We start from the raw sequence: 15,400 nt of genomic DNA, 5'->3' as shown, positions 1-15,400 counted from the left end.
TCTTTACCTATTTGTACATAATTCATTAAAACGTGATATTTTTTAGCCCATAGCGATATACTCTTTATACACTATCCTCCTGAGTCCTACCTTTTTTAACACATGTAGTACTTTAAGACGACGTGGTTCATCAGCTTTGTTACTTTGGACATTATTTTAAAATTGTAAGAATTCTTTATTCAGTTAACAATTTGTACTGTACAAAGTACATTCAGAACAAAGAGCTACTGCCCACTCATCAAATTAGTCAGATCCTGATCCTTTAGTTGTCTTTTACGACTCCCACGGGAAATAGTTGGGTCTATCTTATTCTAAAACCGAACACGGCATGAACTAGTGTAACGTAAACTTTCATCATCATCATCAGCCTACAGCAGTCCACTGCTGGACATAGGCCTCTTCCATGGCGCGCCACAACACTGTCTTCAGCTCCTCGCATCCAGCGACCTTCTTAAGGCCGTCCGTCCACCGTGCCTCACGACGCTCTACACTACGTTTTCCCGTCCGTGGTCTCCATTCGAGGGCTCGTCTACTCCACCGTTCATCGGTCCTGCGACAGACGTGGCCAGCCCAACGCCACTTCAGCTAACGTAAACGAAAACGCGACGGAAACGCGAAACGAGAACGTAAACTTTGAATAATGTAAAATGCAATTATCCAAAAATATTTATTTCATAGCACAATAATAAAAGTAAATTAAACAATAACTCGAACATTAAAATTATTAAAATTATCAACCTACATTCCTACGCTTCCTAGATATATTTCGGCACTGTTGAAAAAACTTATTTGATATTAAAAATACTACATGATGACTTTCCTTTGCATTATGCAGTGGGTCAGATTGGGGGCGTGTCCTGGCGGCTTCATTGACCTGATGAAATCGAAAAAAAAAGGATCTGAGTGAATCAGGTGAAACTGACAATGTAAGTACTCCTCCAATAATTGCTGACGAGAGCATTCTCGCTGCCGGATACCGTGACTACTTCAAAGAATGAGGATTTCTGGGGCAGGCCAGTCGGCTCAACTTTCTCACGTACTAATAGTTAAGCAATGCCCAATTTATTTCAAATAAACAAGAAGACGAGGGTAGTTTTACGCCGCCGACAGCCGAGCCAATGAACCGAGCTGTGAGAGTACTGGCGTAGTACACTTATCGGCTTTCCGTTCGGCCCCGCCTTCAGAAGGAAACACGGATTGGTTCGAAACATGTCAGGCACATCTCGGCTATTAATACGTGATTGAGTCTTGCATCTATTTAAATAATTATTTTATGCCTGACGGTAGTTTCAATTTAAAGATCTAGTGATGTCCTTGACCTTGGGACGGCAGTTCAGCAGTCGACAGTGGCTTGACAAATTAAGCAATTTACAATGACATATCATCAGTTCCACTGTTATGGCTACTATGTATTGGGACCATGCTTGAAATGGTCTGATGAACTACTTACTTGGGATGCTCAGTATCCCAGGCCTGAAGTTTTTGACACAAAGCCTGCACTCCTGGAGATGAGGTGCCGTGTGCTGCGCCCCTGCTCTGCTTCGAAACGTTCCGGCACGACTTGCAGATCTTACTACAAGTACAAGCTGTGAACCAAACAAGGAACTAATGACTGCAGCCGCATGTTTTAGACCTAGTTAATACCTGATTCAGTGACTATCTGTCTGGCTCTAAGATACTACGGGCCTAACTCTTGTAATAAAAAAAATAATAAGCAATGAAAATTATGTATTATGAATGGTAAAACATTGAAAAGTAATTTTAGTAACGTAACTTTTTATATTTAGCAAAAAAAGGTTAACAAAGTAGATTTGATGTATCTCTGTGTCAATTGTAAAGTTTGTAATTTAATTTGACCCTTTGCAATAACCTAAACAAATTTTTTCTTCATCAACATCAGCCTATAGCAGTCCATATCAGTTAATCGCAATTGCACCCTATCCTCGGCTCGACGCATCCAGCTTCTACCAGCAACCTTTCGCAGATCGTTATTCAAACCTCAATCAAAATGTTTAATTAAAAACAAAACACTGTATTTATATACAGAAACTTACGCGTTGTATTTGCCTTTGTTGTTTCAGACTTATTCGATCCATCCTGGAGGTATTCCCGTGAGCCCAGAGAGCAGTTCGTCTGCTGCAGCTTCGCCTCAAATATGCTATCGATTAGTCCTGAAGCAGTAACAGTATAGAAGCGTTACAGACGGAGTACATTCTAACTAGAATGTATGTAACTGCCAACTGCTGACTGCCCGTACATTTTCCATTCCAATTTTTGCTTGAAAAATACACGAGAACTGCGAGTGAATGGGCAGCTGGCAATTGTAGTAAAGTTGTAGTAGAGTTGAAATGCGTGTCTGTAGTGGCCCTTAAGTATTTATAGGTCATACAGCGATCTTTTCTTTTCTTACTTCTCATCATCATCATCATATCAGCCGTAGGACTGTTTTTCATAGGCCTCCCATAGATCTCCGGTTGCTTAAGTTGCAATTTTTCTGACACTCGCGATCACAATCAAATGACAGTTTTTGTATGCGAAATCTGTCATTTGATTGCAATCGCCAGCGTCAGAAACGTTAGGTCTTCCATACTGTCAACCAATTTGATTCTTAGGCCAGTTACAGAACCTTGTCATTGTGACAATTTTCATCGTCCAATGAGCATAGCTAAAGACAAACCAAAATTATTTACAAAGGCAAGGTTGTATAGTGGCCTAGGAACCAAAATGGTTGACTGTACATGACTCCATTCAAGAACTTTTCGGCCCCAACGGCCATCCGTTCTCCAAGTTCTTACCAACTCAATGATGGTCTTTCCAAAATAAGTCCTGGTAGACTCAAAAACAGACATGTGAAGAACCCTCTGCGGCCAATTTAAAAATAAACCTTAGTTAGGCTTTTTGAGAAGGACAAAAAAGTAAGGTTGTTGTTGAAACTCACCCTTGCCTTCGACAACTTCAAGCATGGACACTGCTGTCTTCTGCTTTTTAGCAATCCGCGTCGGCTGGAACTCTGAACCCATCATATCGGAATCTTCAGAAGTTTTTTTCGTCGCCACAATTTCCTCGTCCTTGGAATCAATAAGTTAAGGCTTATTTTCATTGTTCGTTAGGGTCCGCATGCGGGAGATTTTCCTTTGTAGCATCCCATTAGGGCCTTCACACTTTGAAGCACTCGATACCCCGGCAATTTTTATGGAAATATTTGGATCGCGTTGACTTAGAAGTTTGTTTTGGGTCGATCAACTTTTTCTTGTACCTCGTTGCCATAGTTACGTCCCCTGGACAACTCTTTAAAACCACGAGTTTCTATATGTTTTCAGTGGTTAAAATTCATCGATTATAAATTTTTGTCATTGTTACAAGCTCATTATTTTATAGACTATCTCCTAAGCATATAAGTCGCATATATTCAAAGTAGTTTTCTTAAGAAACTCTGTCACTGTTGTCTCTTGGACAACGGAACAGAATATCAAACAAGAAAAAGTTGATTGACCATTGGTTACTTTTGTAGAAGTAATTTCGAGTGAATTTCATCTTTTTTTCATCTTTTGTTAAATAGCTGGTTAAGTCCATTTTTTTCTGCACGAAACAGTTCCCGACTGTATAACCTTCTCATAGCACGAGATCAATTTGCACGACAGTTACGGTTTTTGCCTATTTTTTATTTATTTGCAAATCAAAGCTGAAATAACTGTTATAGAACAGAAAACACTATTTTTAGGCTGCGTTTCCACCAGAGATGTGCGAGGTTGCATTGCGAGGAATATGTTCAGCAGTTGTAGTGGAAACAGCTCAGGGGAGCGAGGATACTAAGAGAGTACTAGCGTCTGACTTTTGTCGCGATACGCGCTAGTATCGCCGTACCTACTTACTGCATAGAACCATTTCGGAAAGAGCCAGATACATAGATTTTTCAAGAGATCACTATTAATTCCATTTTCGACCCAATTATTTTTTCTTCGCTATACATTGGCTGTACATCCATATTTTCCTAAACACATATGGCAAATTCAGCAGTTGTCACATAATTCTGCTGCGGAACACGTTTTTTGTTTATTTTGTAGGCATATAAAGATCTTTTATTTACACAATCATCGTATTTATCCCGATATTCTCGCGAATTCAGAATCCACGCGTGTAAAATCATTTAAATAAACCCAATATATCGAACACTAAGTCCAGAAACATATGGCTAAACGGGAATCCAAGAAATCCATTGGGAATTTATTCATCATCATCATCATCATATCAGCTGTAGGACGTGGGTCGTGAACTGTTGGACATAGGTCTCCCCCTTAGACCTATAGAGTCTAGTTGTTTCGGTTAGAAGCGGCCATCATGAGTGGAGGGAGGAGGGAGGGGTTACCAATAGGCGCCACGCTTGGCAAAAGTTTGGTGAACTCAGTTTAAAGGTTGCCAAGGAAACGTTGCTGCCCATCTTCTGACTTCTTGTATTATCTCTCAGCCGGTTTCTACACCGCCCACGAGAGAGAAGGAGACGACATTCTAAAACCGTTGCCCCACGGTCGGAAAATTTATAAAACTCCAGAAATTTCTAAAATCAAACATACTAACCGGTAGAACAAGCATGTGGTGCAAATCAGTCCTGTTCTTTATGAAGTCCCAAAAAGCACAGCATTTTTTCTGCACTATATCGTTATCTATATCGTCTTTGGGAGTAAAGTCCAGAACCAGATGCTGGGCGACCAGGGCATCACCTAATTTGCTCTCGCCGAAGACAGACGAGTTTGTTTCTCGTGGAAAGCAGTACTCAGAATCCGATTCGGATTCTGTCTGATAATAATGCTGAAGTGGCTCATGGTCATCGGCCATATTCAAATAACTTACTTTTAAAAATACGTTGCGTTTTAAGAATAAATGTAATAAAATTGCGTTAGTGTTGAAACTCAAAACGTTGATTGACGTGTTAAATGACAACTATAGACCATCTATAGACTCCGTGGCAAAGAGTATATAAACACTACGTCGTATGTCAATTGGATTATTTTTGGCTTCACTTAAAAAAAATAGCTACTTATCATCGACATCAGATCTATGCCGTAAGGATATTGTATTAGAAGTCAATGCTGCTTACTGGGGATTTGCTGAGGATATATCTGAGTATGGGTGAGGTAAAAAGCCGTGGTGGCATAGTGGTTTGACCTATCGCCTCTCAAGCTGAGGGTCGTGGGTTCAAACCCCGGCTCGCACCTCTGAGTTTTCGAAGTTCATGTGCGGAATTACATTTGAAATTTACAACGAGCTTTGCGGTGAAGGAAAACATCGTGAGGAAACCTGCACAAACCTGCGAAGCAATTCAATGGTGCGTGTGAAGTTCCCAATCCGCACTGGGCCCGCGTGGGAACTACGGCCCAAGCCCTCTTGTTCTGAGAGGAGGCCTGTGCCCAGCAGCGGGACGTATATAGGCTGGGATGATGATGGCTGAGGTAACTGGCTAGTTAACGCTGGTGTCGTGTTGTCCGTTTGACAAATCTGATATGCATGTCACGTTTCTGAGATTGGTTAAATAACATGAGCCAGGATTCATTACCTCTCGTATTTTTTCGCGCTGTCATCGTTCATCCACCATTACCTCTCATATTTCGTTTTCTAGAATTTTTTTACCGTACAACGGCAAAAACTACTAGACACTGGCAAAATTGTCCTCCGATGGACAGAGCCATATTTTTTTAAAGAAACAACAACAACATGAGCCAGGTCATCGTTCATCCACCGTCTCATATTTAGTTTTCTAGATTTTTTTTTACCGTACAACGGCAAAACCTACTAGACACTGGCAAAATTGTCCTCCAATGGACAGAGCCATATTTTTTTCTAAAAAACCAACATGACCCAACCATTGAACCAATCAAGACTGTATTTTTTGATAACGTCCAACAGACCTCTCAACACTAACGCCATCTAGCGATTTTTCGCTTGTCAAGAAACCGTCTTTCTTCAAATTTTTAACAGACTTTTTGGTCTACCATTCTGATTGACAACAATATTCTGATAAAATATAAATCCAAAATATTTCACGTTAACTCAATAGATGGCGCTGAGAACTAAGAAGCTGATATATCTAACCTTTTCGATCTATCATACTGTTACGAGCAAGTTCGGACTGACAAAATTAGATCATTATATTCTCATACACAACATAATTCAAATCCGCTCGATCGCGTGATTCGATTTAATTTTAAACCAGCCCATAAAGCAGCTTAGGGACTACCATTTCCCGATACTTATTTTCAGAAAGGGTAGAGCTTTGGGCATTCCATTATTATTTTTATAACTCATGCATAATTATGTGGTAGAGCCTTACTGAAATCACTTGCTGGCTGCATTACGAATGGGCCGGCTCGACCGGGTTAGTACTAGTACGACACTCCCACAGAATACCGGCGTGAATAGTAGTTTTGCTACTGTGTTTCGTACGGTACCCAACTCCCCTCCCCCCCCTCCTCCCTCCCCACCCCTTTTAGCCCCACTTTTAGGCCGGCAACGCACCCGTCCATGGACAGCTGTGATCTTTTACCATCAGGTGACCCACATGCTCGTTTGTCAGCTATATGACATAAAAACAATTGAAAAGTCCATGCCGTGCCCGGTCTTAGAGTAGGAGCCATATCTTCGCGTGGGTGCTCGTGGGTGTCGTAAAAGGCGAATAAGTGTTTTTTTTTTATTTTTAATCAAATAGCTGGCAAACGAGCACGCGGGCCACCAAAATTCACCAACATAACGAATAAAATATTATTTATTAACCTTGTTTTGCTAAAATTAAAAACACTAGTTAAAAGAACTAAAAAAAAACTCATAAGTAAAAAAAACAACTTTTTACACGTTTTAACCCGTTTAGCCGACCATAGTTATTCTTGATTTTCTTTTAAATAGTAAGAGTTAAAAAAGCCGTGGTGGCATAGTGGTTTGACCTATCGCCTCTCAAGCTGAGGGTCGTGGGTTCAAACCCCGGCTCGCACCTCTGAGTTTTTCGAAATTCATGTGCGGAATTACATTTGAAATTTACCACGAGCTTTGCGGTGAAGGAAAATATCGTGAGGAAACCTGCACAAACCTGCGATTCAATGGTGTGTGTGAAGTTCCCAATCCGCACTGGGCCCGCGTGGGAACTATGGCCCAAGCCCTCTTGTTCTGAGAGAAGGCCTGTGCCCAGCAGTGGGGCGTATATAGGCTGGGATGATGATGATGAAGTAAGAGTTAGCCACTACTGCCATTTAACCTGTTGAATTTTTCCTTTAAAGTTAATGAAAGTAGGTAAAAAGCACGTTTTATACATACATAAAGGCTGAACAGTTATCTTTGAAAGCTAAATTGAATTCCAAATCAAAAAACAGCGAAGCACCATCTTCATTCACATTTACGGAGCCTGCCAAGCCCATCAATTCCTCATCACGCCGCCAAGATTTCCATAACTTCTAATTGCAATCCAAACACTACGACCTTAAGTTTATTTTCAAATGGAAATGCCACGTCACTTACGCTGTTGCCACAGGTTTTTACTGATCTGTAGAAGGTTAATCGAGTTTCAGTCTTACTGAAGAAGCATAAGGTTTGTTTTAGAGGTGTTTTGTCGTGTCTTTTAAGCTGTTTCGTGATGGAAAACAGAGTGTAAGCGACATGGTTAATGGCCACTAAAACATGCACGGGCCATCTTACAAGTTCCGCTTTATAACTAGTGATGTGCCGCATACCGACGGGTCTCTGACTTAATCTCGTGTAGGTATGAATCTTTAAGAAATTCGAATAACTATTTACTCGATTACGGCAAAGCCAAAGAAAGAGTAATTGAAGGGTCCACGGAAAGAACGCGTCTAGTCACCTATGCAACATTTTGACTTATAGTGCTTTGAAAGTTAGTCATTACGAACAATTACTATGGTTACCATTTATTTAAAAGTTAAAAAAAATATATTTTATATTGTTTTCAGATTATTTAATTCAATGGTAAGTCATAGCACTTTGCGAGCTCTACATTTTGAGATTACAAAGGCTGTCATCGTTCATCCACCATTACCTTTCATATTTCGTTTTCTAGATTTTTTTTACCGTACAACGGCAAAAACTACTAGACACTGGCAAAATTGTCCTCCAATGGACTGAGCCATATTTTTTTAAAGAAACAACAACAACAGATTATTTAATTCAATGGTAAGTCATAGCACTTTGCGAGCTCTACATTTTGAGATTAAAATCTCATTTAAAAAAAAAGGTGACTAGGCATGTTTTTTCCGTGGACCCATCAATTATTGTAGCAGTCTATTGTAGGTTCCACCGTAATAGCATCAAGACTACTCGTCCGATTTTAATAAATAAGGTGTCAATCGATTCGTTATTTAGATAATCTTATACCTTTAGGGGCTGTTTCACCATCCATTGATTAGTGTTAACTGACGGTTAAATGTGATGCCGTCTCCGTCTATTCGAACAAAACAAATAGAGACGGCATCGAATTTAACCGTCAGTTAACACTAATTAATGGATGGTGAAACAGCCCCTTAAACGCGCAATTCTTGTATATATACTATATGTATAACATATTTCGGGGATCTCGGAAACGGCTCCAACGATTTCGATGTTATTTGGTATGTAGGGATTTTCGGGGATGAAAAATCGATCTAGCTTGGTCTTATCTCTGGGAAAACGCTTGGTACCGAGTTTTATCCCATAAAACTCACGTCTTTAATCGAGTTTAGCTCAACATTTATATTTATTCAAATGTTTTGCTCTATTTGTCGATCCTTGTTTTTTGGATTGCTCCTCTACCACTCAAAGGTTGACTGGCAGAGATCCCTGCAGGGAAAAGTCCGCCTTTGTACTTAACATAACTTTTATTTATGTAACCTTTTTGTTTTTCCTTTTTGTACAATAAAGAGTATAAACAAACAAACAAACAAACATTTTTCGGATTAATTGAAACAACACACACATCAATAAAAATGACGATGAAAATGTGGGTAGTTGCGTGCAGGTATTAGTTTTGTCCGGTAGTCGCGCGAGCGGAGCAGTAGCGCAAAGCACAGTGCACGTGTTGCAGCAGCCGCCGTGGTGTGTGCTCCGAAAGAAAGAAAGAAAGAAAGAAAAAAGAAAGAAAATACATTTATTTAACACAAGACACAACAATAGTATTAAGTACAAATAGACAACACGTAGGAAAGTATGTGTCATTGCGGTTGTGAATCGGACACTGGCTCAGCATAATGCTGAAGCGTTAATAATAAACACCCCAGCGCTGATTTTCAGCCAGCACCGTTGGTGACCCTCGGACCGCTACAAAGATATACTACACAGTTTTATTACTATACATAAGACTACATAAATAGATAATTTGTATACTATGAAACATATTATTTATTTATGTTATGGGTTACGAATTAGCCTGAAACATGTCTAGCTAAACGCAATTAAAGATGTGAGTTATCCCGTATATTTCACTATGTATGAGTCTTAATAATTTCATGTTCAAATCATTTTAGAAACACATCTTAAAGTAGATTTCATACAGGTTGCCTCTTAACACGGGGCTTTAAATGAAAAGATTGGTTCTAGGTACTCGCAGATCTAAGCTACTTTTGTTCTGCAACTTTAAAAAAAAGTTTAAGTTCAATTCCAGTTCTATGACACGTTTTTCAACGATCCCGCACATCACTACTCGTTGTTGCAACATGGAATGGGATTGAAAAGGCGTTTCATTCCACTATGGCAATATTGCCTGGGTGCAGTTTGAGTAGGAAGAACGAAAACGATCGCAGCGCTTGAAGTGACCAAAGTGGCCACATTTTGTAACTATAGACGGCCGTTTTCTGTCAAACGTCATACGACTGTAATTTTATTCACGCTTTTTACTTACTTTTGCTATAAAAACCTCGCTCCTTTGCTCGGAGTTATTTTTTGATCAAATCGTGATTTTTTGGAGATACGTGTCTATTCAAATAAATCATCATCATCATCATCATCCCAGCCTATATACGTCCCACTGCTGGGCACAGGCCTCCTCTCAGATCAAGAGGGCTTGGGCCATAGTTCCCACGCGGGCCCAGTGCGGATTGGGAACTTCGCACGCACCATTGAATCGCGTCGCAGGTTTGTGCAGGTTTCCTCACGATGTTTTCCTTCACCGTAAAGCTCGTGGTAAATTTCTAATGTAATTCCGCACATGAATTTCGAAAAAACTCAGAGGTGCGAGCCGGGGTTCGAACCCACGACCCTCTGCTTGAGAGGCGATAGGTCAAACCACTAGGCCACCAGGCTTCGCCCAAAAAACAAATAAATAAAAATCAAAACAAAGAGAACTCAGTCTCGTCTCACCGTGCTTTGAACCCTAGACATCCAGTTTGCATTTTTTTGCAAAACCCCGGCGACAGAAGCGATAGATAGAATCATACCAATGTGAGATTACCTAAAGCCGCTACCACTTATTATTTTAAATAATAATAAGGCGAACATAAATTCTAAACTAATAAAACAAACGGAACCACTGGAAAAAATATTTAATTAAATACTTCAACTCTAAAAACACAAATAAACGAAACTATCTATAAAACGTATTAAGTTGTCACAAATTGTTAGGAAAATTATTTTTGACATCAAATACATTATGAGATCATTTTCCTTTGCATTATACAGTGGCTTAGAGCCGGAGCGTGACCTGGCGGGTCCATGGACCTGATAAAATCAAAAATATAATAAGCAGAGAGCGGAATTTTCGTAGCACTTTTGACCTGTCATAGAGAATTCTCACTTATCGACTTCCGATATACATAATATCGAACAACATTATATAGGTAGTATAGAAAATATTAAAAGTAGAGGTAAACAATAGGTGGCCTTACGTTAACGAGTGATTTCTTCCAATTAACTTTCGAGCAATTGAAAATGTGAAATAGACATTAAATGCCATGAAAACAATGAAAAGTAAACAATTTCTAATTCAATCATTTCACTTCAATTATTTTTTTAATTTTATGTTGAAAGTCTGTTGTAGTCATAGGTGCAGTATTAACAAGGTTTTCCAATTTAATTTCTCTATAAAAGAAATAGATGTTTTTTTTTCGGTTTTAAACTACTTCTTTTACAGTCAAATATCCATTTGTATGCGGAAAAAGAACGCTCTACATGACATGATAAGTTTACGAAATCTAATTTTAAAGTCTAATATATCGACATCATTTAAGTGAGTCGATAAAGGAGAATAAATCAGTATAACAGGTCAAAAGTGCCGAGAAAATTCCGCTCTCTGATAATAATTTGCAGGTGGTAGGACCTTGTGCAAGGTCCGCCCGGATTGCTACCGCCATCTTACTCGCTAATCCTGCCGTGAAGCAGCAGTGCTTGCACTGTTGTGTTTCGGCGTGGAGAGTAAGACAGCCGGTGAAATTAATGGCACTTGAGGTATCCCATCTTAGGCCTCTAGGTTGGCAACGCATCTGCAATACCCCTGGTGTTGCAGATGTTTATGGGCGGTGGTGATCTCTTACCATCAGGAGACCCCCTTGCTCGTTTGCCATTCAGTCGAATAAAAAAAAAAATAAGATAACCTTACCTAGTCTTACCTTTTCACACTAAAACACCTAGGTAAAGCTCAAGCAGTTTACTGATTTAGGACCATTTCGAGATATTCGCATTTTTTCCTTGTCGTCACGAATACATGTTGTCTTTCCTTCTTGTTTTAAGCCAATTTAGATAAAATTTGGTATGAAGATAGTTTTGATGCTCCACAAAGGGAATTAAAAATTCCGCAGTTCCCGCGGGTAGCGGGGATTTGTTCCCCAGAAACCCTTTTATACCCACTCACACAACACAACGTATTTTCGCAAAACACAACCCTTCTTTTTGGTGGCAATTGGGTAAACACTAGGGCAAACACGAGAACATTACATCATGGAGAACGTTCATCATAGAAAATGTTCATCATAGGGAATGTTTATCATGGATAACTACTTACTTGGGATGGTTGGTGTCCCAGGCCTGAAGTTTTTGGCACAAAGCCTGGACCTTTGGGGTCGAAGGAACGCCACTAGGGCGTTTAGGAACCATCCGGCACAACTTGCAGAACTTACTGCAACAGCACGCTGTGAACATTATTATTATTACATTATTATTGATTAAATATGTCGTTGCACACATTGAAACCACCTTTAAAGATAAACTGGACTTAATTAAACCTGGTTTCTCGTCATTATATTATGCGTGCTTCGCCATATTGCATCAAGCCGAGCTATACATAGGTACACGACGAAGTTTCTCAAAGTTTCTTTGGATGGTTTTTTACAATTTACTTTGCGCAAGTATGTACAGTCAACTACAAAGAGATCGACACGGTCAAAGTTACAAAAATACGAGTTTACCACCATTGTTCACCAGGAAGATAATTCTAGAAGCTTTGCGCTGGATTCCAAAATTACATTTCTGATTTCTCGAGCTAGGTATACCCGCCAGTAAAATCAACACCATAACGAAAGATGCACCCAGGTAATGCTTTTGAAAACCTTTACTTTGTTTAATTCCATGATTTAGTAAATTACTACGTTAGAGCTCCATAGAACTAAAGTGGCTGACCCACCAATGCATAACGTCGCCGATTTGATCAACGGCCCGAAGTTTGGCGTGTAGAGCGTTTGAGTTGACTCACTTTTTGGCTTCACAGGGACGGCCTTATTCGACTCGGCCTCAGAGTATTCCTGGGGACCCATGGAACAATGCGACTGCTGCAGTTTCGCCTCGAATATACGGTTGATCAGCCCTATAACAGTGACAGACGGGTGTGCATGTATTTTCAACGAAACAAACTTTACCACTCTAAGGGCCTCCGCTAGCTGGCGCGGGTGCACGGATCAGGCGCACGCGACGTGTGCAGTTAGCGCTGCTCATACTAATTTTCAAGATGAGGCCACCTGCTCCGTGCAAACCGCGTCAACTAGCGTAAATAGGCCCTAAGGCTGCGGACACGAAGTCAGCGGGCAGTGGCGCGGCGAGCATGTTCTCTGTTCATTCTCACTTCATTTTCACTTCATATGTATGTTTTATGAGCAATCAATGTTTTTTCTTTCTTTTCATTACGGTGCTACCAGGTAACCGCTGTGCGGAAAGCGTTTCGACCGCGCAATGAATAGTACCACTACCATAAGTTTACAGTGACCGTACTCGATAGCGACGGCGTAAATTATTTGTATGGAGAATTGTACAGCGCCTCTACAAATAATTTACGCCGTCGCTATCGAGTACGGTCACTGTAAACTCATGGTAGTGGTACAGAGAACACCGTGTTGCTGCCCCCGCCTCTGCCCGTTGACTTCGTTGCCGTGGCCTAAGAATTTATGTTTACATGCATTGCTTAAAACGATAAAGACTATTTACACTTACATGTCAATGTAACAGCAGATTCTAGATCCTACACTGAAAAAAAGGATAGCTGAACTAGTTAGGCTACTTGACGTTTAAGATTGTTTTTTTGGAATCTTTTGTATTTTTTATTTCAATTCCAAATTTTTACTTTTACGGTCATCCCGTAAAACCTAAATTGAAAATACAAGCTAAAATATAGATGCACAGAAAAACCAGAAAAATAAGACCAACACTGGGAATCGAACCCAGGTCCTCGGTATTCCGTACCGCGTGGGTAAACGGCACAGACACGAATTTCCCCTATGCACCACATATCTCAGCTTGTTTGTTTCTTATTTAGCCACTTAAGCAGTGACGCTAGCGACATCTATACCGTAGCCATCATCGAGAAACTTTCGGCATTCCATTGGAACTAACCGCTCACCCGGACAAGAGATGTCGTTATTAAGCAATCAAATTAAGATTGGTTTTTTGGAATCTTATTGTATTTTTTTTTCAATTCCAAATTTTTACTTTTACGGTCATCCCGTAAAACCTAAATTGAAAATACAAACTAACACTACCACACCACTGTGTAGCGGTATAGCACGCGGTACGGAATACCGAGGACCTGGGTTCGATTCCCAGTGTTGGTCTTATTTTTCTGGTTTTTCTGTGCATCTATATTTAAGTTTGTACTTTCAATTTACTTGACGTTTAGCCAAAATGTACTAATTATAAACCAAATTATGCTATATTGCAAAATTGATTTTGTAAGACATCACCTAACTTTTAGCTACTAGTAAACTTTAGTTTTGTAGTCACTCAAGTTATGTTACAAGCAATTATTTTTTTTGTTACTGTTAGTAAATCTATTTTTTTTCAATGTAGGTACTCTTAATTTTCCTTATCAAGAACTGTCATATGAAAGAAAGTAAAGGGCTTCATAGAATTTATGAACCAACTGAAACGTGATTCACTGTGGAACTTTTTCACTATGAAATGTCCTAATGTAATGAGGTTGCACTAAGTAGGCCCTAAGGCATGAAAATTTACTCTCATACCCCGTTCTTCATATTGTTCAAGTACGGACACCGCTGTTTTACTGAATTTCGGCGGTGTCAACTCGGAATCTGTGTCGATCGTGTTTTCAATTGATTTGGTGACCAATTCCTCGTCCTGTAATCAGTACTTACATTAAAGCCTATCAAACAATGTAGGTATTTACAAGCTTTTATTGAACATGAATGAACTTGCGCCTTGTTTGTTATTGTTGTTTTTTTTTTATCAAATCTTGCAAGTTAATTTTTGACTCGCTTCTACGACGACCGGATGGCCAAATGGTTAAAAAACCTGACTATACGAAGCTTGGGGTCCCAAGGTTCGATTCCCGGCTGGAGCAGATATTTGTATGATAATACGAATATTTGTTCTCGGGTCTTGGATGTTCTCAATATGTATTTAGTATGTATTTATCTGTATAAGTATGTATATCCGTTGCCTAGTATCCATAGTACAAGCTTTGCTTAGTTTGGGACTAGGTCAATTGGTTTCAGGTGTCCCATGATATTTATTTATTTATTTATTAAAAGTGTTTTTTACCCATACTAACCGGTAAAACTAATATATGGTGCAAGTCATTCCGACTCTTAATATACTCCCAGAAAGCGCTACATTTCCTTTGAACCAATTCATTATCCAACTCCTGCACTGGAGCGAAGTCCAGGACAAGACGCTGGGCGACCAGTGGCTCGCCGAGATTGTTCTCGCCAAACACTGTTGATGGCTTAGGTATAAACGAAACGTTTTCTAAATCAACGGACAGTGAATCTCGCTGGTCAACCATGTTTAGGACTGTCTAAAACGGGGTATAAATTATAAAAAATGTTTACATAAAACGTGTGTTGAGATCAAAAACGGGTTTTGACATCTGTGACAAGCATAAGCCATAAACTCTATTAGATTGATTTGTTTTTTTTCCTTTTAGTTATGTAATAAAATGGTAATAAATAACCTTTTCACTTGTCATAAAACTTTTTTTCTCGTTTACAGGATGGTA

The 15,400-nt window shown here is 39.6% G+C and overlaps 2 protein-coding genes across 2 annotated transcripts; both read right to left on the bottom strand.

Moving 5' to 3' along the window:
- Positions 1-660: 660 nt before the first annotated feature.
- LOC141428499 (uncharacterized) lies at positions 661-4,945 on the bottom strand. Its single transcript, XM_074088491.1, has 5 exons — positions 4,576-4,945; positions 2,939-3,068; positions 2,055-2,171; positions 1,451-1,586; positions 661-874 (listed from the first exon to the last, which is right to left on the bottom strand). Exons 1-5 carry the CDS (start codon positions 4,831-4,833, stop codon positions 805-807), a joined length of 711 nt encoding a protein of 236 aa, XP_073944592.1. The 5' UTR covers positions 4,834-4,945; the 3' UTR covers positions 661-804.
- A 5,637-nt stretch (positions 4,946-10,582) lies between these two features.
- Positions 10,583-15,253, bottom strand: LOC141428816 (uncharacterized). Its single transcript, XM_074088833.1, has 5 exons — positions 14,954-15,253; positions 14,406-14,520; positions 12,650-12,760; positions 11,963-12,089; positions 10,583-10,683 (listed from the first exon to the last, which is right to left on the bottom strand). Exons 1-5 carry the CDS (start codon positions 15,185-15,187, stop codon positions 10,614-10,616), a joined length of 657 nt encoding a protein of 218 aa, XP_073944934.1. The 5' UTR covers positions 15,188-15,253; the 3' UTR covers positions 10,583-10,613.
- Between the last annotated feature and the right edge of the window lie 147 nt (positions 15,254-15,400).

This window comes from Choristoneura fumiferana, chromosome 6 (genome assembly GCF_025370935.1).
Source record: "Choristoneura fumiferana chromosome 6, NRCan_CFum_1, whole genome shotgun sequence".
Lineage (NCBI taxonomy): Eukaryota > Metazoa > Arthropoda > Insecta > Lepidoptera > Tortricidae > Choristoneura > Choristoneura fumiferana.
Note: the sequence above shows the minus strand (reverse complement) of the source record. Positions and strands in the feature narration are given on the sequence as shown.